A 23,517-nucleotide genomic window follows, 5' to 3' on the forward strand; every position below is an offset into this window, starting at 1 on the left:
GATCTTTTCCTGCTGCAAGACCTAAAATAGTCCATTCTTCTACTTGTCCTGTATCATTGTTTATAGCCCTAACTCTATTTCCCTTTTTGAATTTTGGTATCTCTTCCATTAACTCGCTTTCTATTGACCCACTTTGCCCGTTATCTTCCACTGTTTCCTCTATCACCTCTCTTTCTATAGTCTCTTCTGTGTCTGCATTCCTTCTCTCACCCATTATCTCCTCTCCTTCCAGCCAATCTACTTTCCCTTCATTTGGGCCATCTGACCTACCTTTCACCCCATGGGATTTATCTATTCTAGCCGATATCTCTTCTGTATCTGGTGATCGTCGTTGAATCCTTGTCACATGTATCCTAGCTACTTCTCTTAAAGAATCCCCATGTTTGACTATTATTGTTTTCCCCGATACTCCCACTACCTGAGCAGGTCCTCTCCATTCATTTTCATTTTCCCTCTTATAGAATACCTCATCTCCTACCACTGCTTCTTCAAATTTATGTTCTCTGATGTTTTTGTTTAGCGCTATTCTTATTTTATTACAGGACTCATTTTTTATAAATGCTTCTCTGGCCTTGTGCATTGCATTCAGTGTGTCCCTTACCATACCCTCTTCCATCCCTTTTTCTCTGCTTGCAGGACTAGAACTTTCTTCTCCTATTAGGTTAGGCAGTGAAGGGTTTTTTCCAAATACTAATTGGTTGGGAGAGAAACCTCCATTATTCATTAAACAGTTCCTAGCACTCACTACCCATTTCAAAGCTAGGGACCAATCTACTTCCTCTTCCTCCATCATCTTCCTTACACTTCCCTTGATCATGCCTACGGTCTTTTCACATAATCCGTTGCTCCACGGAGATTCTGATGCTGTGGCTAATACTTTAATATTCCATTTTTCTGCCATCCTCCTTACTTTTTCATTTTGAAATTCTCCCCCATTATCTGACAATATTTTGGAGGGTGCTCCAAATATAGCAAACCAGCACTCAAAAAGTATCTTTATTATAGTTTCTGGTTTCTTATCTTTTATCCAACAGGCTGACAATATCTCGTTGCCATATCCACTATTACCAAGAACTTTCTCTCTTCTATCTCTCCCACATCCATCGCTACGACTTCATTGAACGTTTTACTCCAAGAAAAGCCTACTACCGGTTTGGCGGGGTTTCTTTTGTATTTTTTACAGACCTCACAATTTTTAATCAGTTCCGTTAGTAACTTTCTTATTTCCTCTTTTTCTTTTTCGATTAACCCATTACTCCATTGTGCTTCCTCTGTTAGCTTCCATATTTTATCTCCACTTCCATGACCAAACTGTAAATGTAATTTTTCTTCATTGTGTTCTTAATTTCCCTCGGATTCTTTCCCTTCCAACCCTCCAGTAATAATTCTTCTACCTTCCTCCTCCTTATAGGCACTCTTAAATGACCCTGTTCGTCTTCTCTTAAACTCTACTTCATCCCCCTAATACTTCTACTATGACACAATTTTCTTTCAAATTTAGGGTCATACCCATTTTACTCATGGTTTGCTTACCTATCAGCCAGGGTATATCACCTTGCAGAATTTCCGTCTTCAAATAAAACTTTCTGTTTTTTTAGTATCACAGGTATTTCTATTATTCCTCTGGACTTATAAGATGTCTCACCAAAATTAAACACTTTATTAGACTCTGTCCTAGTGTCCCTCATTCTCCTCAACTCTTCCTGACTCAAATCCATGACAATACGTGCTAGTCACAATTCCCCGCAAACTGTTGATTTACACCCTGTGTCCAAAATTGCATCAACCACCTCCCATGATGCTTCCACTATTTTATTAACTTCTCCTACATAAACCTCTTCTTCTTCTGTCCCATTTTCTGTTTTTACCTTATTTTCTTCTAGTCTTGTTTCAGTTTTCTTCCTATTATGAAATTCTGAGGACAATCCCTAGCCCAATGCCATTCTGAGCTGCATATTGCACATACTGTTACCTTCCTTCTTTGTTTATAGGATTTCTACCACCCCTTCCTCGGTTCCATCTTCCCCGATATCTTTGGTTTTCCTCCCTCTCCCAGAACTGGCATTGCCTTCTGACGAACCCCACCATTCCCGTTCCTCTTTAGTCCCTAATCCCTCAAATAGTCTTTTCATTGTTTGCGACACTGTTCCGTACTCTAGCTTTTCTTCTGCCCACAAGCCGATAATACCATTTGTTTTTGATTTTCCGTGAGATTTGCTTGCTCTATTACATGATACCCCTTGACTTCGCCTTCAAGCGCGGCCTTTCCCCATTGCTCTTTCACACTCAGATGCTGCCTTCTCGTATCTAATTAAATAGTCCGCCATAATTTTCACTAGATTCTTTCTTCTTATTAGAAGGTATCTTTTTATTCTACCGTAATTCTCCATTACCGAGTCTTTTAGATGGCTTTATCTAGTTTCTCTAGGATAACTTTGGACCCTCTGTACCAGTAAGTTTATCTTTATCTAATGCTTCCACTAGCTCTCGGGCTTTCCCTTTTAAGCTCATTCTCATTTCTATCGCCGGGTATTTTGTATCTTCTCCATACAACAATAGCCAATCTTCGGCTTGACCTTTCCATTCTTTGTATTCTTCTTGTATCCCGCTAAACCTAGGACATTCCCTTCTCCATCTAGTAGTCTCCCTTTGTTCACTGTCGGATCCAGGCATCTTTGATCAACCACGCTCTGCTACCAGTTTGAATTTTGGCCTAGCCTAACTCCTTTCTTTCTCTATAAAAATGAATAATCTACCCACCTGTACGCTTTCTCCAACTCCAGTACACTCCAGAAATCACCTTAAAACACCAGCACCACAAGACTTACGACCCAAAAAACAACTCCTACCAGACAGAGAGCTCTCCCCTACCAACCACACACCACCAACACGTGCTTTCTACTGCCCCGTGTTATTGTTTACATCCTGCCGACGCCGCCGCCATCTTGTCTATGACGTCACAGCCTATGACGTCACAACACAACTTAAATACATCAACAGACACCTTCTAGAATCTACCACATGTTGTCTATATATAGGACACCCACCATATTTCAACAATGCATAAAATACCCATAACAATTATACAATATATAATCACACTTATCTATACCCATAACAATTATACAATATATAATCAGTAGGGACCATTCGGATCCCACCACCTGACCCTGTCTGCTGAGGCCGTCGGCGATTACGTTCTTCTTGCCGGGAATGAACCTTGCCGTCAAGGAAGTTCCGAGGGCTTCGGCCCAGCTCAAGATCTCCTCCGTCAATCCACAGAGATCCTGTGATCTCAGGCCCCCCTGCTTCTTGACATAGGCGACCACCGTGGCATTGTCGCACATCAGAGACAAAGAGTGTCCTCCCAATGCCTCCTTGAAAGCTTCCAGGGCACGCTTCACTGCCAAGAGCTCCAGCCTGTTTATGTTGAAGGTGCTCTCCTCTTGCGACTATATCCCTCCCGCCGAGAGGGACTTCAGGTGAGCCCCCCCGACTACCTTTGACGCATCCGTAAACAGGAGCATCTCCGAAGCACTGACCCGAGGGGCACACCCCGACGAGTTTGCAGGATCCAGCCACCAAACGAGGGTCTTCCTTGCTGCCAGTGAGATGGGAACCGGTTTTTGAGGTGTTTCCTCCTGGGACCACTCTACTTTCAGGTCCCATTGTAAGGGCCCTAATCTCAGCCTTCCCTGGGCGACTAGTTTTTACAGGAAGACCAGGTGGCCTAATAGCCTTTGCCACTCCTTTGCCGGTCTCGGGGAGTGGCTCAGGAAGTTGCAGGCGATCCTTCGGAGGTTTGCCAGTCTGTCCTCCGATGGAAAAGCTCGCCCCTCCTCTGTATCCAACTCCATTCCCAGGTAAACCATCCTGGTGGAGGGGAGCAGCTGGGACTTCTGCCAGTTCACGACGACTCCCAGGGACTTGCAAAAGGCCAGGAGGGCGTCTCTCTACCAAGAGCTCCTTTGAGGAGGAAAGGAGTAGCCAGTCGCCAGTCGTCTAGGTACCTGAGAAGGTGTATACCTCTCTGTGGGCCCAAGACAAAAACAGGGAGGCCTCCGTAGCAGGGAGGGACGGGCCTCCCCTACACCGATGCTAAGAGAGAGGACCAGGATGGGGTGCCCTGTAACTGCAGCCGCGTTCAGCGCCCCTCTCTCAACACCGTGGAAGCCTCAGGTACCACCTGTTTGGGAAATTGACTCATCGGGAACCCCCTTGTGGGGGGGGGGTGGGGGGGGGGGGACCCGGCAACGGACTAACCTAGGCCCTCTCACTGGGAGTGGGGAGGAGAGAGAACCTGTGGAAACGCGTGAGACTTCCTCTCCGACGATACCAAAGCTGAAGGGGCACCCTTCCTAATCCTCGAATCCCCCGCCCCCCGAAAGCTTTGCCGACGAAGCTTTAGGCTTCTTCTTCTTCTATGTAGAAGTCAAATCCCACTGGTACGAGAGCCAAGAGGCGCACTCCAAGCATGTGTTGTCTTTTGAGCAAGCGGCCCGCCCTACACGAATTACACAGTGAGGATCAATTAGAAGGGGCGAGAGAAAAGCTCCAGAAGCCCGGCCTTCAGGACCGGGGCAACGGCGTTGAGGCTCCGAAGCAGACATCACACATATGCTCGACACACGTACACAAAGCACACACAAGGACAAAGGAAATGGGCCGGACACCGGACGAACAGTGGGCGTATGCATGCTCCTGCAACCAGAGAAGGACTGGCGTCAGGTCAGTAGGATAAAGTGGTCTTCAACCCCTAAGGGCATAGGCCTGGCCTGGGTGCAGCGTATAACCAGTTTTTTCTGGTTGGACCCTGATCGACATCCGGGAATCTACTGTAATGGTTCAAGGTTCGCATCGGAACAAATGTATTTTATTTTAACCTTTGGAAGCCGCCATTGAATATTGGTAGTGACAACTTAAACACAACTCGATAAACGTTCGATAGTTGTGGCTGATGATGTCAGCAATCAGCTGTTTCGAGAGAGAGAGAGAGAGAGAGAGAGAGAGAGAGAGAGAGAGAGAGAGAGAGAGAGAGAGAGAGAGAGAGAGAGAGAGAGAAATACTGTTGCCTGATATGGTTGCAACATTGACATATATCGAATAGCAAAAGTTGAATAATAGTTGCGTATTGAGAATAATGACCAATTTGATAAAACTGTTGTTTTACTGTGTCTAATCATACTGCATGTATTATTACCATATTATAGTATTATGAACATAACAATTTTCCATTTGCATTCTGGTTTTGTTTACATTCTTAAAATAATCAACTGATGTCGTTTTAGCAATATCATCACTGTTTTTAGTTGCCGAATGGAACTTAATTCAGAGATATGCCAATAATATATAGGTGAGAGTGGTATTATTACCTTTATTGTCAGTTAATATCATAATGTGAATCTGTTCATGTTATGTTGGTGGTTATCGCACAGCAACTAGGTTTAGCCTACCAATGAACGTCATACATATACCTTGAATATGCTATTTTTAAGAAGATATGCCAATAATATATAAGGTGAGAATAGTTTTATTACCTTTATTGCCTGTTAATACCATAATGCGAGTCATTTCATGTATGTTGGTGATTATCGGACCGCGGCCGAGGCTTAACCTACCGATAAACATCCCATACGCAACACGTTTGTCCCGCGATGCTACGATTCATACCAGCGATATCGCATGAGAAGCAGTCCAAGAAAAAACATGTGAATGACTGATTCCGTGATTACCGATCCGCGATTAAGTGATGCCCCACTGGATTTCTTCTGTTATCGTAAATTTTAATCATTATTATCAAAGAAATTGTGAGCAATGGCATCTGTATAGATTCCATGAATCACAAGATGGGAAGACTGAGCTTTACACCCTTCAGTGAGAGCAGAAACATGAAAGAGAGTAAACCGAGTTTCACCTCTGACACTTGCTTGCTTTTATGTCAACTATTTTGCTTTGCTTCGGCAAGGTTTTCATCATCCCAAAGATGAAAATACCAAGCAAAACATATCACTAACATAGTACAGAAGAAGAAAATTCGCTCTAGTACGAGTTCAGAAGATCATAATACCAGTGATATTAGCAGTAAGTAAAGGAAGGAGAAGAGAGAGAGAGAGAGAGAGGAAGAGAGAGACAGAGAGAGAGAAGAGAGAAGAGAGAGAGAGAGAGAGAGAGAGAGAGAGGAATGAGTAAAAATGTATTTTCATAACCAAACCTTGACATGTAAAACTGTGGGTTGTAATGAATACCATACGCACTCCCGCATATCTTACCAGAGTATCCTGGATTCCTCACTTTCTCAGTCTCTCTCTCTCTCTCTCTCTCTCTCTCTCTCTCTCTCTCTCTCTCTCTCTCTCTCTCTCTCTCTCTCTCACACACACACACACACACATGTGAGAGGCCACCCTCACTGAGAACCCTCTCCTATTCAACAGCCGCGAGAGAGGGCTGGAATGTTACCGTGGAACCTCTCAAAGTGGGGTTGCCTTAACAGGTCTGGCCTGGGGGGCAGTTCCCAAGGCGGTTGAGAGGCCAACTATAGAACCACTCCCTGTCCGGCCACCATGTCAGGGCCGCACCTTTTGCCTTCCTCAGATGGTTGAGGACCTGCCTGAGGACCCCGAAGGGAGGGAACAAGTACATGTCCAGGCCGTCCCATGGGTGTTGGAACGCATCCTCCCAAAACGCGGTTGGGTCTGGCACCGGGGAGCAGTACACTGGCAGTTTGGCATTTAGCCTTGTTGCAAACAGGTCCAGGGATGGGGACCCCCACTTCCCTATTAGCTCTCTTGCTACCTCGGGGTGTAGGGACCATTCGGATCCCACCACCTGACCCTGTCTGCTGAGGCCGTCGGCGATTACGTTCTTCTTGCCGGGAATGAACCTTGCCGTCAAGGAAGTTCCGAGGGCTTCGGCCCAGCTCAAGATCTCCTCCGTCAATCCACAGAGATCCTGTGATCTCAGGCCCCCCTGCTTCTTGACATAGGCGACCACCGTGGCATTGTCGCACATCAGAGACAAAGAGTGTCCTCCCAATGCCTCCTTGAAAGCTTCCAGGGCACGCTTCACTGCCAAGAGCTCCAGCCTGTTTATGTTGAAGGTGCTCTCCTCTTGCGACTATATCCCTCCCGCCGAGAGGGACTTCAGGTGAGCCCCCCCGACTACCTTTGACGCATCCGTAAACAGGAGCATCTCCGAAGCACTGACCCGAGGGGCACACCCCGACGAGTTTGCAGGATCCAGCCACCAAACGAGGGTCTTCCTTGCTGCCAGTGAGATGGGAACCGGTTTTTGAGGTGTTTCCTCCTGGGACCACTCTACTTTCAGGTCCCATTGTAAGGGCCCTAATCTCAGCCTTCCCTGGGCGACTAGTTTTTCCAGGAAGACCAGGTGGCCTAATAGCCTTTGCCACTCCTTTGCCGGTCTCGGGGAGTGGCTCAGGAAGTTGCAGGCGATCCTTCGGAGGTTTGCCAGTCTGTCCTCCGATGGAAAAGCTCGCCCCTCCTCTGTATCCAACTCCATTCCCAGGTAAAACATCCTGGGGGAGGGGAGCAGCTGGGACTTCTGCCAGTTCACGACGTCTCCCAGGGACTTGCAAAAGGCCAGGAGGGCGTCTCTCTACCAAGCGCTCCTTTGAGGAGGAAAGGAGTAGCCAGTCGCCAGTCGTCTAGGTACCTGAGAAGGTGTATACCTCTCTTGTGGGCCCAAGACAAAAACAGGGAGGCTCCGTAGCAGGGAGGGACGGGCCCTCCCCCTACACCGATGCTAAGAGAGAGGACCAGGATGGGGTGCCCTGTAACTGCAGCCGCGTTCAGCAGTCTCTCAACACCGTGGAAGCCTCAGGTACCACCTGTTGGGAAATTGACTCATCGGGAACCCCCTTGGGGGGGGGGGGGACCCGGCAACGGACTAACCTAGGCCCTCTCACTGGGAGTGGGGAGGAGAGAGAACCTGTGGAAACGCGTGAGACTTCCTCTCCGACGATACCAAAGCTGAAGGGGCACCCTTCCTAATCCTCGAATCCCCCGAAAGCTTTGCCGACGAAGCTTTAGGCTTCTTCTTCTTCTATGTAGAAGCCAAATCCCACTGGTACGAGAGCCAAGAGGCGCACTCCAAGCATGTGTTGTCTTTTGAGCAAGCGGCCCGCCCTACACGAATTACAGTGAGGATCAATTAGAAGGGGCGAGAGAAAAGCTCCAGAAGCCCGGCCTTCAGGACCGGGGCAACGGCGTTGAGGCTCCGAAGCAGACATCACACATATGCTCGACACACGTACACAAAGCACACACAAGGACAAAGGAAATGGGCCGGACACCGGACGAACAGGGGCGTATGCATGCTCCTGCAACCAGAGAAGGACTGGCGTCAGGTCAGTAGGATAAAGTGGTCTTCAACCCCTAAGGGCATAGGCCTGGCCTGGGTGCAGCGTATAACCAGTTTTTTCTGGTTGGACCCTGATCGACATCCGGGAATCTACTGTAATGGTTCAAGGTTCGCATCGGAACAAATGTATTTTATTTTAACCTTTGGAAGCCGCCATTGAATATTGGTAGTGACAACTTAAACACAACTCGATAAACGTTCGATAGTTGTGGCTGATGATGTCAGCAATCAGCTGTTTCGAGAGAGAGAGAGAGAGAGAGAGAGAGAGAGAGAGAGAGAGAGAGAGAGAGAGAGAGAGAAATACTGTTGCCTGATATGGTTGCAACATTGACAGATATCGAATAGCAAAAGTTGAATAATAGTTGCGTATTGAGAATAATGACCAATTTGATAAAACTGTTGTTTTACTGTGTCTAATCATACTGCATGTATTATTACCATATTATAGTATTATGAACATAACAATTTGCCATTTGCATTCTGGTTTTGTTTACATTCTTAAAATAATCAACTGATGTCGTTTTAGCAATATCATCACTGTTTTTAGTTGCCGAATGGAACTTAATTCAGAGATATGCCAATAATATATAAGGTGAGAGTGGTATTATTACCTTTATTGTCAGTTAATATCATAATGTGAATCTGTTCATGTTATGTTGGTGGTTATCGCACAGCAACTAGGTTTAGCCTACCAATGAACGTCATACATATACCTTGAATATGCTATTTTTAAGAAGATATGCCAATAATATATAAGGTGAGAATAGTTTTATTACCTTTATTGCCTGTTAATACCATAATGCGAGTCATTTCATGTATGTTGGTGATTATCGGACCGCGGCCGAGGCTTAACCTACCGATAAACATCCCATACGCAACACGTTTGTCCCGCGATGCTGCGATTCATACCAGCGATATCGCATGAGAAGCAGTCCAAGAAAAAACATGTGAATGACTGATTCCGTGATTACCGATCCGCAATTAAGTGATGCCCCACTGGATTTCTTCTGTTATCGTAAATTTTAATCATTATTATCAAAGAAATTGTGAGCAATGGCATCTGTATAGATTCCATGAATCACAAGATGGGAAGACTGAGCTTTACACCCTTCAGTGAGAGCAGAAACATGAAAGAGAGTAAACCGAGTTTCACCTATGACATTTGCTTGCTTTTATGTCAACTATTTTGCTTTGCTTCGGCAAGGTTTTCATCATCCCAAAGATGAAAATACCAAGCAAAACATATCACTAACATAGTACAGAAGAAGAAAATTCGCTCTAGTACGAGTTCAGAAGATCATAATACCAGTGATATTAGCAGTAAGTAAAGAGAGAGAGAGAGAGAGAGAGAGAGAGAGAGAGAGAGAGAGAGAGAGAGAGAGAGAGAGAGAGAGAGAGACTTGTCCGATGCAGTGCCCCAGGCTACAATCTTTGAGCAAAGGGATCTTCATTCATGATTAAATTATGATAAATAACATAGTTTTGGTTTATTAATACCCAAAAAGGAATATAAAATTCATAATAATCATGATTTATTAACACTGTCTTTGTAAAAATACTAAGAAAAACTTTGAACGCCTGTATCATAAAACTAAAAAACCCTCCCATGAAGGAAAAGTAGAAACCCTACGATGCTCCCTCTAGTATAAAATAACTTCCACTGCTCTCCAGGCCACACACAGCATTCCGTGCAGGGATTCGTTATTGTACTAATGTTGGAGCAACACCTACTGCAAATGACATGTGGGTCGGTCGCAGCCGAAGCCAAAAAACGAGAACACGGAAAACCTGGAGTTCTGGGGCACACACGTTGACAAGGCCGAGATGGCGCAGCAGAAGCCATAACAACAGCACACAAACACTAAAACACAAACGAAATGGGCAATGAACCAGGTAAAGGCTGAGAGAGGTCAACCACAACTCTCATCCAGCCGGTTAAGAAGACTGACATGGTGGCATGGGAGCGTGGTCCTTGACCACTCTTCACCCGATATACACACGCATTGCCATATCTCAAGATTCCTTGCTTTCATTTGCGATTTAACTGGATCCCGCTGGGTGCTAGAGATTATCCTATTGTTAAGACCGAAGGTTTGTTCGCATATGAACAACTATACTTACTGACCTTAAAAATTCTATCTTCAATTATATTACTACAAATCAATGCATAAACACACTTTCGTGATATTACAACAAATCAATGAATGAGGTTAAACATGTTCCATACCTTCCATATCCCTCTCATCATCAGACATCTCTTGCCTTGGATGAAACAACAAATCTGGAACAAAATGCCTCACTAACTGCTTGATTTTAGCCTTATCGTCCTTGTGATACGTAGTTTGCCTTTTCACATGATGAATAACCAAATTAGCTGCATCATCAAGTATTGACTTGTCAGGGTAATGGAGTACCATGTGAGGCCCTGTTATTACTTCTCCGCTTTCTTCTGCTTGCTCATGACGCTAAGGAAGATGAAAAACAATAATGTTATTTTTTTGTTACCTGCAACATGAAATATTCATACCACACATCTAAACACTGCCCTACAGTTATGGAAATGCTTTTAACACCAAATGCCATATTTCAGGATTAACTCGCCAATTAATAAATACAGTCCACTGATTTCCCACACGCAGATCAGTCTCTCAATTTATAGCATTCTCTAAATGGATATTTGCATTCTCCAGTGAACAAAAACAAGATTTCCTACTGCAAGTCTGGGGTTTCTTCACACCATGGAGCAAATTTTGTTTTCTATTCTTTGTGATTATCCAGTTGATCTCATTTAACTTAACCTGTAGTCACAGAGGGTGGTCCTCTTCATATGCATGCTACTTCATACTACATACTTCTCCAAATCCACACCAACCTATCTATTTTTTGCAAGGGTTTTTTATAGCAGCACCAAATTCCAAAGAATAAGCATCCACAATATAACTAACATCACACAAAGGAATGGATAGCATGGATCAGGTATATGGCCTTTTCAAGCCAAACACTGTTGACCAAAGGGAAAATACCCTAACCTGGGACAACACATCTGTGATCCCAAAACTGTACTAGATTTTCTCCTTCAAAACTCTAGACTTGACATTAATGCTCACTTCTGTTGTCCTGGCAAGTCCAGCCCAGTCAAAAGAATAATGTGCAATGGATCAAAATCAATTGCAATTCCAAATAATTTTCCCCAGCCCCACAAGAGAAAACAATTAGAAGAGGAAGAAAGGCTTGCAGCAATGCAGCTGGTTTCATGCTCATATAAGAGGACAAATGTAATTTTTCTGACATTACCACAGAACCCCAGCCCGTAGATTCACTGGCAAAGTCCCAAGCAAAGGCCCCTATTGTCAGGACTTTTGACTTCATTGTGGCCTGGTGTCAATAAATTGCTACCAACAAATTTTTGGCAACCAATCACACTCATGGCAGCCAACAACTTGCATGATCCTAGTTTTCGTACTATTTATTGAACCCACCCACAATTTAGTATCAGCTCAAACTCTGGAAAAGATAAGGTTACAACCTGAGTATCTGTCTCACATAAATTCTTCTGTTTCCAGCTTTCTAAAATGCCTACTTCTGGACGAGTGAAGTTATTCAACATCAAATATATGACAATACACATCATTGTGAACTAATTCTGTTTCAGTGGGACCTCCTCAAGAATTGGAGAATTATTTGTAACTTCACTTATACCATTTCAGGTTCAATTCAGGGACTTTAGATAGCAAGAGTGCCAACATTTTTTCTTTTCCAAGTCTCAGGGTTAAAAACTGGTGAATATGAACTTCCACCATGTCATTGTATCAATTAGTTTTTACAAAATCATTACCCATACAATGGCCTTTTAACTGTGTGGGACATATCCATGGGCTCTCAATACAACCACTTATTCTAATTAGCCAATTCAGTTTCTCTTGCAGCATGATTCCACCTTTCCCCACCCCCCGACCACCATGGGCACACTGTGACTAAGGGTGAAGTGTAAGATAGGTTCCAAGCCAAACTGACCGAGTTCCTCATAGTACAAAATTAATCTAATATGTACTCATCATTAGCAAATGCCCTAGCCATTCCAACCCCACTGACTTCTTGCAGTCATAATCTAGATCAAGGGTTCCCAAACTATGGGTTGGGGTCACAGAAAGATTTTTTGGGATCCCAAGAAGACAAGGTGACTGTATGAATATTATTGCAAAGTTTTCACACGGCTGTATCAACTGAGAGATGAGGTCCACCTATTCCTCTCTGATTGTGGCTCTGAACTCCTTTTATATTTTGTCATTGTTCCACAAAACAAATGCATTCTCAAAGAAGCTTGAGCAACGGATTTTATGAACTAAAGAAGGTAACACTGAAATGAACTTGAAGAGTTTGGAGTGGAAAATTAGTTACGTCTGGATAATTTGAAAATAGTCAATCTCTTCAATGTCCTCTTGTTCACTTCGAAAAATACTTTTTAGAAGAGTCAACTCTAGAACAGGACGATTGGATATGAATGCCATTCACTGCTTCTGGAAATCACTTACCATCTGACCTGGAGGAAGCACTGTTGAATTATCTTCTGATAGAACCTTATGCCTCAAGCTTTGAATTCACAATATTGAATGAGTTCTGGATATCAATATCAGAGGAATATCCTGGTTTATCGAAAGCAGCACTGTAACTCCTAGACTGACCTATCTCTGTGAAACTACCTTCTCTGCATCAGTGTATCAAGAATAAATAACAGATTAAAGCAAGCCCAATTAAATTAAACAGGGTTACACTGTAATGTAATTTTATACTGATTAAAATAAATTTCTATCTCTCATGTACATACACACAAATATACAATCTGTGTGTGTGTGCATAACACACACACATGTACATATGTAAGTATAGATGGATGGTATATAGTGTATGTATTCAGGTTCTGTATATATATTTACTTTGATTGTGCTCAGGTATTAAAGCAAGAATGTATTTAGATATAGATAAAATCTGTCCTACTGAGGAAAATCCTTTTTGCTTCAAAGGGTCGCATAATGTTTTAAGGGAGTTTTATGGGTCAACAAATAGAGAAGTTTGGGAAGTCCTGATCTAGATAACAAGAGATGAAAATTACCTAGCTGGAACCCTAGTTTTATTAACACACACATATCAAATGCTTACCTCATCAAAAAGGGTCTCTATGTCATTCAGAAGACTTTTAGATCGTATTGTTTTGATATCATTCTGCTTAAACGTGATGCCCTGGTGATCAAGACTTTTTAAATAATACTTCTCATTCTGTTCTCTCCAGATCTTGTTAAAACCTTTTTGAGCTTCTCTCCATTCTTCATCCTGAAATAACAAAAGTACATGCATTGAGAACAATTCCACATATTAATAATTTATACATAATTTAGTAACAAATGCTGGTGCATGGAGAAAATAACATTAGTAGCAAACTTGTACTGAATGCACTACCCATCAAAGACAATGAGAGGACAGGTACTTTTAGCAAGACTGAATATGAGCAAAATCCTCCTCCAGTATTTTCACTTCAAGATAACAAGACAACCTTAACATTTTAAAACAAAATGTAATAAAAAGCTTTGACTCTAACACTAACCCAAATATATGAATTCTTAATCAAACCTAAGTGAGTTTGAATGATAACATCAGAGTTGACTTAAAACCCAACCTAGTATGAAATGTACAGCATTTTACTTTTAATACTTCTGTATGCAATATGTCAAAAAGTTCAATACCTATATCTTAAAAAAACTCAATTTTAAGAGTCATAATCAGTTGGCATGTATGTATTAAAATATTATTGTTTAGTTGGCATTTGATATCTTTCTAATTCATGGTAGTCTATACATTTCCTACAGATAACTGATAACTGGCATTTTCTGTCATTGTATAACAGACTTCTACCACTTATCCCATACATACAATAACACCTCAACGTTGTTTGTGGGCTTCTGTACTTATATCAGCTACATTATTATGGTAATTTTTTCTGTTACCTTTCTGGGTGTACAACAGCTTTAGGTGAAACTCTTAAACTGAATGTTAATGTAAATTACAGGTTAGTTTAGTTTAGGAAATATTTAAGATTGCTGTTAGCTGGAAGACAGCTGGAAGACTTCTACAAAACCTGAGACCTTGTTACTCATCAGACAACCAGACTCCCTAAAGTGTCTTTGGTTGAGGTACCCTGTACTTTATTATTTCAACAAAGCTGTGCTTCTGTTTTCCTCTAAAAAATGTTCAACTCTGACTCTGAAATATGAATGTTACAAGAACTGCTTTTTAACAGTGAAACTTGAGAACTGAAGAGTGAAAATAAAAAGGTACGGGAAACCTTTAGCATTACTAACTGTAGCAAAGAAAAGCACTTTGAAAAAATAAAATTCTACTTAGTATATACAGTAAAATTATTTACCTGAGTTGGAAGCAGATACCCACTTAGAAGAGGACACTTAAGGTATGCTCTACTCTAATTCAATAATTATACGAAACGGAACAAAGGCATATTAAAGGCAAAAACAGGATGGGGTACACAGAGATTTTATGGAAACAAAAAACCACCACCTCAATAAATTTAATGAACAATATCAATTGTACAAAAGGGTTTTAAATTATTTGAACGTCCATATTTTCATAGTATAGTATTTGTTAATACACTAAGACAAAATATCTCACCTTAGCTTTTAATCTTCTTAAAACCAAAGGCACTGCTACAACAGGATTCTTTTTCAAGCCATCAAGAATGTCTGGAGCCTTATCACCATATATTCTTCGAATAGCTCGCTGGTGTATTGTCGGAGAGTTCCCGCCTAAACTATCATCCAAACGAAATCTAGCAGCTTCTTCTGGACTCATTCGTTGGAGTTTTTTGTGCACACCCTCCAATACTCTCATTGTTGTTAAATTTGTCTCTATCACAACATCAAGCTGGGAGAAATGTAAAAGACCATTAAAATTAAACTGAATTATAAAAATAATCATTACAATCAGACTTCATTATGAACATTTTTATTTGCAATATATAAAAATCTACATTATATTATCAGTACTACTTTTGCACTCACTACATTTCCAGAAACTTCAGCACTTTCACTTCATCTACATTATGGTATAGTTTTGTAGCATATTTAATTTTAAAAAGACATCCACATACAACATACCTCAAATCTTTCATCTTCACAACGATAAATGTATTCTTCGTACTGTGTTTTTCGCGAGGTTACAAAAGTGGAGTCTTCTGACCAAGATGGGAAAGAAACCCAAGTGTCATTCAGCACTTCTCTACAAAGACTTGTTCTCCCTGAGCATTTGGGTTGGGGGTAGGTCTTCGGAAGGGCACAATATGAAGCTCCCAATCTCTTGCATGTTGTATAATCTGCAAGATAAATAAGAAGAAATGTACTACAGAGCTCAAGAAACACAAAAAATAACACATCATAATCACAATCAGTTCCAAAATTATATTAGTTCTTTCCAATACTTGCACTCAACCTTGGGGCATATGTTATTGAGATTCATGCTTAAAATGCAATTTTAAAAACTGACTATTAAAACGTGGCCATGAAAAGATTCATTTCCACCAAAGCAACCATAAGATAAGTTAAATAGGGGAAAATCACCACCAAGGTAGTAGTAAATATATAATACCACAATGGGAAAGTAGATGGCTAAAATACTGTTTTAAGCTGTAAAGAAAACAATTTTTAATAGCATCTTTTAATTTGTGGGAGTTAAGGTGCTGGACCATTGTGAATTTGAAAATCCTTATTTCTTAAGTTCCAAAAATAGGCATATGACCAGTCTCTACACTACACTACATGCAATTAGAGGTTCCAATGATACAGTACCATTTTGCTGAATTCAGAACACCTCAATTGTCAATTACTATTTACCAGGTACCTGTAACAATTATGTACTAATAATACAACTTATTAGCCTTCCTTCACACTGGATATGGTTAAAACCACAAGTAATATTATTACACTGTCCAATTCTCAAATGTAGAGTTGCAATGGTTCCTCTGTCTAATGAAAGTTAAAATTCATTACCAGAAATGAATGCTAATGAGGAGATCAAGACTTCAGACTGAACACTAGGCACACACTAATGGTCAGACAATTTGTCAAGATTTTAGTAAAACTGTATATATTAAAGCATGTTTTTGATGGGAGTTGAGTCAATTTTCATATACCATATACTAGGCAAGCAAAATTTGCTGTCTTTTTGTGAGACAGTTTATGGGCTCAATTCTCAACAAGGTGTACATAAATTAGGAAAATAATTGATAAAATATGATATACTGCATACATAAACAGCATGCATGACTTCCTCACAACATTCAGACCTATGAGATCTAAGCTTATCCACTCTGTTCCTTTCAGCTCTTGGTGATGTTTTGTCTTTCTTAGGCAGGTATGCGATCTCCTATAACATGCTGTTTGCCTTGGTCTGTGTGATACCCTGAAGTTGTCACTCGTCTCTCACATGCCATGTGGCATCTTTCCCTGAACTTGCACCTCTCAGGGTAACAGTTTATCATGATCTGAGCGATTTGTGATTTTCCTGGAGGTCCTACTCTCTTCCTCTCCTTGCTTGTCCCATTCATGGTAGTCATGATACTGGCCCACTCAGTAAGACCCATCTCCTGAACAAAGGGGGCCTGCTGGTCCTTGGTGTAAGGGGTTTGCATTAACACCTTCTTTCAGCAGCCTTTGCTTGCTTGAGAAGGTTTTTCTACTTCCATTCAGAACCTTAGTGTAATTTCAGTGCCAGGATTGATTGATTTATAGACTTTTGGCATACTACATGCCAGAAGAGGCCTTCAAACTTCACAGAATCCCTTTTCGGGGTAGCAATTTTGAAGGGCCTTAACGGCAGCTCCATGTATGCTACTGAAGTTATTTTTTCAATTCAGTAGTTTCTGCACTTACTTTGTTCCTGAAGATTTCATTGGTATCAGAACGTCATCCTATTTTTGGTATACAAAGCAGTAATATCTAGTTCAGGGAGCTAACTTGACGAGACTTTGTTTTTGATCCGTTGCCATTCTTCTTAGGACTCCCTTACCTTCATGAGTTCTTTTTAAGTAGTTGAGTTGGTATGATGCATTTCACTTATTTTATCACTTGTAGTATAGCATGAGATTTCACCTGTGCCTCAAAACATCTTATAGCTTCCTGTCATCACTTCCTTTTTGGGCAATTTATTCCCTAACAGTCCTACAAAGCCCTTAGTGTTGGTGAGAAGCCTAAGGCTGGTTATGTTTGTCTTAAAAACACAGTACGTACTTGTGTCCAATCAAACTAATATACGTATTAATATCTGCGGATGATTTACAATAATATTTTTCTTGTCATTTTTAGAATGAGTAGTACATCATATGTGGAACTTTAAACCCACACATTTTCATGATTTATGACTATTTTAATGACAGACCCACACATTTTCATGATTTATGACTATTTTAATGACAGAAAGACTATTAATGCAATACTTATACATATCTATAACTTACCTATTTAGTTTTCTTAGTGATTTCTAACCCAAAATACATTTCAATATTAATGATAAACTGAGAATAAACAGTTCCCATTTGCTGATCTAGAGGTTTAACTGTAATGCATGATAAACTGAGAATAAACAGTTCCAATTTGCTAATCTAGAGGTTTAACTGTAATGCATATCATACATATCCTAAATTATGACATGAATTATACAACCTAGAATAGTTTCATAGACATACACAAACATTAAAAGCATTGTAAGGAGTGAATATATACAATGCAATAGGTAATGAATAACCCCTTTTTCATGCCAAAAATAATCATCCATATGTAACCATCAATAAATTTACCTATTTCCATTGCCAAGTCTCCACTTATTCTTTCTTGTTTTGCTACAGTTGATGGTATGATATCTGAATTACCAGCGGCTCCTTCTCGGTAACCAACAAAATCCTGGAAACAAAATTTGGCATTAAAATCATGCGTCAGTCTACAAACAACTGGGAATTAGAAAAAGAGAAATAAAATTTTTCAAAAAAAGTAAAAATTCTGATAAACTTGCTAATTTCACATAATTCTGAGCAGATCAAACATGACTAAAACTACAAACTGCATTTTAAAAATAACAATAGCCACAGTATGGTGGAATATTGTGGATTTCCTTACTTACTAGATACATTGTGTGGATTTTTTTTTCTTTTTTGGTAAGAGGGGTATTTTCTTCTTGAGTGTTAAGTTGTATCTACTGAGTATAATGCAGTTCCATAATGTAATTAACTGCTGCACTGTTAAAAATTGATAAAAAACCCAAGAATTTGTGGATATTTCTCATAGTAAAATACAGCGAATGTACAAATTTTTGGCAAATAATGTGGGGAAACGTTCCAGAGAGAATTCTGCGAATGTGTGAGTCCGCGAATCCAGTGAACGCGAATACGGGGGGTCCACTGTATATAAACTTCCTTACATGATTTTTTCAAGTGCTCTACTGTGTGGACAAGGGCTCTGAAATTTTATGATCTGTTGTTAAAAGTAATTGCACTTGTGTACTCCAGAATAAATCATTGACCAAAGGTATGAAAAATGAGAAATTTTAAATCAATTCGTATTTTTCATGACTAACAAACCTGAGGTCTTAACATTAGGATAATACTCTTATGTGAATTTTAAAAAGACTTCTGCAGCATGCTTCTTTGTATCATGGCACACACTGAAACCTTAAGACTTTGGTTAAAACAAGTGCAATTGCTTCAATCTAACACCCCTACACACACTGTTTCAAAACAACATTGCTTACTCCATTCCATAACAATGGAATTCAGTAGATTCTGACTTCAACTTGAATATCACCATCACCAAAACCATGGGGTCTCACTTCACTTTAATTGTTGTCAGGAGGATAACACAATACTGACTGCACACTATCCAGCATGGTTTGATACTTTGATTCATGTGCTGTATGTGCTATTAGTGCATATGAGTGACTGACTATATCTACACATGTATCTTAAGAAATACTATCTTTCTAATAGTTTTATTGACAATATTTTATGCACTACAGTATTTGTACAAGTAATGTCGTGTTACATATACCTTTACTGCATTTATTCAATACATTAGGGGACTGTACTTAATATGCTAACGTAACAACAAATATTTTTCATTCTGCATATGCACACATCCTGCTAAAGTAAACAACACACTTAGCATGTTGGGTATTTCTATAAGAGAGAGAGAGAGAGAGAGAGAGAGAGAGAGAGAGAGAGAGAGAGAGAGAGAGAGAGAGAGAGAGAGAGAGAGACACACACACAAGGTGTTAATTTGCATATCTTGTAAATATAGCCACAAGTAGCAGATTTGCTTCAACCAGCTAACTTTTTATACACAAAAATATGCAGTCCTGAATTATAAGTACTTTTAGTGAACTCATTTTGCAGATATTTTGCTGAAACTGAAAGTTGAATATTTCATTGAATGGAACATATAAAATACCACTTGGGATAGGCTATTAATTACTTTATATAGAATTGCTTTAGATTATGAACTAAGCGAGCTGCTCCAGTTTAGTGTGTTGTGTAGGCTAAATGCCAATATTCATTGCTTTACAGACACTAACTTACAGGGGGACAGAGCACTAAATGTCCATTTTGTACTGTAATTTTGATGTTATTTATACTTATTACACTTTTAGTAATTAGTTTAATTATATACTGTATAAATATTTAATAATTTATTTATTGAAACATTTGTTCTTTAGGTCATCAGAAATGGCAATATATATTCCTGCTCAAACATCCCTGCAATTACTCAGTCTAAGCTTTTTGGAGTATTAAAAGCACAAAGAAGTTGATATAACATGACCCCCGCCCCTTTTTCACTTGTTTTATTCAACAACTCAGGTGTGATAATACATGTAATGGGCCAGGCCAAGCAACTGGTTAAAGCATTACTCCCTAAAGTCTGTAAGCCTTTATGAGTCTCAAGTTCATTTACAATTTTAATATTACATATAAGTGAGATTTGATGTAGTGTTCTTTGATAAATCTAACTGTATTTCACTGGCTCTTTTCTTGTGTCCTTAATATTTATGCTAGACATTCCTTTGTATTTCCCCTTCATTAAAATAATTTTGCTGCAAATTTTAACTTGCGCAATTCAATTTGATTAAAAACTGTATCAGGATAATAGGAATGTACTATTGTTAAAAGAACAAAAGAGGTTTAATTAAAAGTACGCTTATTTTATACCTAACTTCATCTCCACTATTTTAAGGATAAATTTGTGAATAAAAGTAAAACAACAAAGCAATAGTACTAACTGACACCTGAAAACTTTAACAAGATAAAAAGCACATAATGTAAAAATTACCTTAAACCACTTGAGAAGATCTGGAAATTTGGCAAGGAAAGGGTGGACTAGCTGCACCAATTCTGATCTTGTTATGATCTCTTCATTGTACATAGTGATGACACGAAGAAAATTATGGTAGGGCTCCTCATGACGAAGTGCCTTCCGCACCTACAAGTGTAAGAAGTCCATGTGAAAATAAGCTGATATTCTACCAGTGGAAAAAAAAAAAAAAAACACCCAGTCAAAATATTTCATTCAAATAACAACAATAATTAACTAACCTGGTCAAAGAATGCATATTCGGCAAGTGTTGCATATTTGCCCGCCTCTGCAGCACTCATGTCTTTAAGGTAACCAAGTTTAGGCTTCTTCACTGGTGGTTGGGAATGTGCATGGGTGTGAGTATGACTCTGGGTTGGACCAGAATGCGGTCGTTTGAGTTGGTGGCCAAACATAGGAGATGTCTTATTGGGTGTGTTCCCAGCGTTACTGACTAGGTTATTGCCTGACCCAATAGTAACACTACTCTTGTTGGACTTCTTAATTGTAGTATGATCATTTGTAACACTCTTGTTACCCTGCAAAAGTCAATTCAGGCATTGCATATAATGTAACTAGAATTATCATAATGAAACTGTTTAAAATTTATACTAAGGCTCCCTCCCAACCCAAGTTTTAAGTAGTAAAGCTAAGAGTACAAAATTAAAACAATGCTAAGTAAACCAAGAAGAAGAAGGTGGTGGTCCAAAATACCATGACCTCAAAAGTTAAAATTACATGAGCAACAGTTTATTCAATATGCTATAAAGGCCTAGTCAGAGGTAAGTGCTACAGCAAAAGTGTCCTCTAGCTGTGCTCCAATCCTCTAGCTGTGCTCCCAATACTGGATTACACACATTTCTTCACTTATAATTCTCCTTCTACTTTCCATACATAAGACTTTAGCCTCAGGATGTCTGAGGGCATGGCAACCAGCACAGAGACTATATAAGGACATTCCATTCTATTAAATTATCTTAATACTATCTGGTCATTAGCTCTTACAGGACTGGCTAAGCATATATTAACCCTTAATGGACAGATTGATCCTTGGGAGTAGTAATGACAGGTTAGGGTGGTGGACGGATTGATCCTGTTGATATACGATATTACGCACCATCGATTTGGAATGAAATGGATGGGAAAGAAGTGCCAAAACTTTTATAGCCCAAAACTTTACTAATGGCAACTTTTACACTGGCTAAAACCAAGAATCACGTGTCTCAGGACTTCAGTTCTGCTTGTAACATCAAGGGGGAAATGTATTGCATCTTGTCTCATGACATCTTTCTGTAAATTTGCTCGTAAATATAACAAGGGGTTGCTGTTGGTTTTTGTTCTTTTACGATAGTATGTCGGATGTGAATATAATTTTACAAAGAAAAGTGAAAAAAATATTATAAAGAAAACATTTAAAATAAAGTCACTGAACCTTCGTTCTCGGTAAATTTATGTAAATATTTTTCAACAAATATTACTAAGAATTTTTTACTGATATTCTTATCTGCTTTGATATTGTGTGAGCAGTAATTATAATTTTTTCTTTCACCATGTACATTTGCAATTTTTTTTCGTAAATTGGTGGACCTCAAAGTTTACCCGGCCTGAGGCGCTGCATATCAATAAATTTACCCACCCAGTAAGGGTTAAGCACAACCCCCACCCAGGCAAACTTTGGGGTTGGCCAATATATGAAAAACACACAAAAGGAAGCAGGAAGATAACAAATCTTCAATCAATTTGTATTTTTCACAGCTAACAAATCTGAGATCTTAAGAATAGGATAATCTTCTATCACCAGCTGGAAACTGGTTAAAAAGCAATCTAAGATTGTAAGGCAAGGCATCTGTGGCATCTGGCAACTCATGCATATACGAGGTGGAAGCTGGTCACTGACTGGGCTCGGAACCTCATAATGGGTCAGTCTTTCTTCCAACCTATGATATGAGGGGGATGTCTAGAGGTGGCCAGTTCTTGTTAAGACCTCAGGTTTGTTAGCTATGAAAAATACACTGATAAAAAATTTGCCATTTATTCATATGCAGAACAAACCTTCAGTCTAAACAGTAGGATAGACCTATACTTGGAGGGAGTTGCAAGTACCCTGAACTGGCTGGGGGTTCAGCCCACCTGACCACCCTCCCTAATAGAGGGGAGGGGGGGGGGGGGTGTGTGTGTCTGAGCCCATGAGAGAATATATTGGTGAGTATCTAAAAACTCAGCCTGCTGGCACCAAGCACAATGAGATATGTCCAGATTCACTGCATTTGTGGAAGGTATGGAGAACTCTGTTCAAACAACAAACCATGTATGCCACACAGGTTTGTTGCCAACCCTCCCTCCCCTTGTCAGAGAGAGGGGTAAGTGCTACTGAGAAGCAGATTTATTAATTGTATAGGAACAAACCAAATAACTTCAACCAGTATGGCTACCACACTCACCTGTATCAGATCAGTTCCAGCTTATGGCGTGCCTATTATTCAACCTGCCCAGAGAGAGAGAGAGAGAGAGAGAGAGAGAGAGAGAGAGAGAGAGAGAGAGAGAGAGAGAGAGAGAGAGAGAGATCTCACTCATCTTAGGTACGATACAAACTGTCCTGCTCGGGGCACTGGATGAGCTACACAACTTCATAGGCAGCCACCACTGGATCCAAGGACGAAAGTGTCCAAGGACCTGTGGGCAATGTCCTTCAGGAAAAGAAAGTAGTCGGCCAAAGCCAGGAACCAACATTCAAAACCCTATG

At 40.3% G+C, this 23,517-nt stretch overlaps 1 protein-coding gene across 6 annotated transcripts in view; it reads right to left on the bottom strand.

Annotated features, from left to right (window-relative positions):
• The window catches only part of LOC135197233 (paired amphipathic helix protein Sin3a-like), a 107,353-nt gene that overhangs the window by 21,179 nt on the left and 62,657 nt on the right, over nt 1–23,517 (bottom strand). For all 6 annotated transcript variants that reach the window (XM_064224323.1, XM_064224322.1, XM_064224321.1 and 3 more), the window contains 7 exons: nt 21,017–21,313; nt 20,754–20,903; nt 18,236–18,338; nt 15,543–15,757; nt 15,058–15,309; nt 13,537–13,707; nt 10,607–10,844 (listed from right to left, as the gene is read on the bottom strand). In XM_064224323.1, coding sequence (XP_064080393.1) covers nt 10,607–10,844; nt 13,537–13,707; nt 15,058–15,309; nt 15,543–15,757; nt 18,236–18,338; nt 20,754–20,903; nt 21,017–21,313 — 1,426 coding nt within the window. The remainder of the gene's footprint in view (nt 1–10,606; nt 10,845–13,536; nt 13,708–15,057; nt 15,310–15,542; nt 15,758–18,235; nt 18,339–20,753; nt 20,904–21,016; nt 21,314–23,517) is intronic.

The sequence above is a fragment of the Macrobrachium nipponense genome, chromosome 18 (genome assembly GCF_015104395.2).
Source record: "Macrobrachium nipponense isolate FS-2020 chromosome 18, ASM1510439v2, whole genome shotgun sequence".
Classification (NCBI taxonomy): domain Eukaryota; kingdom Metazoa; phylum Arthropoda; class Malacostraca; order Decapoda; family Palaemonidae; genus Macrobrachium; species Macrobrachium nipponense.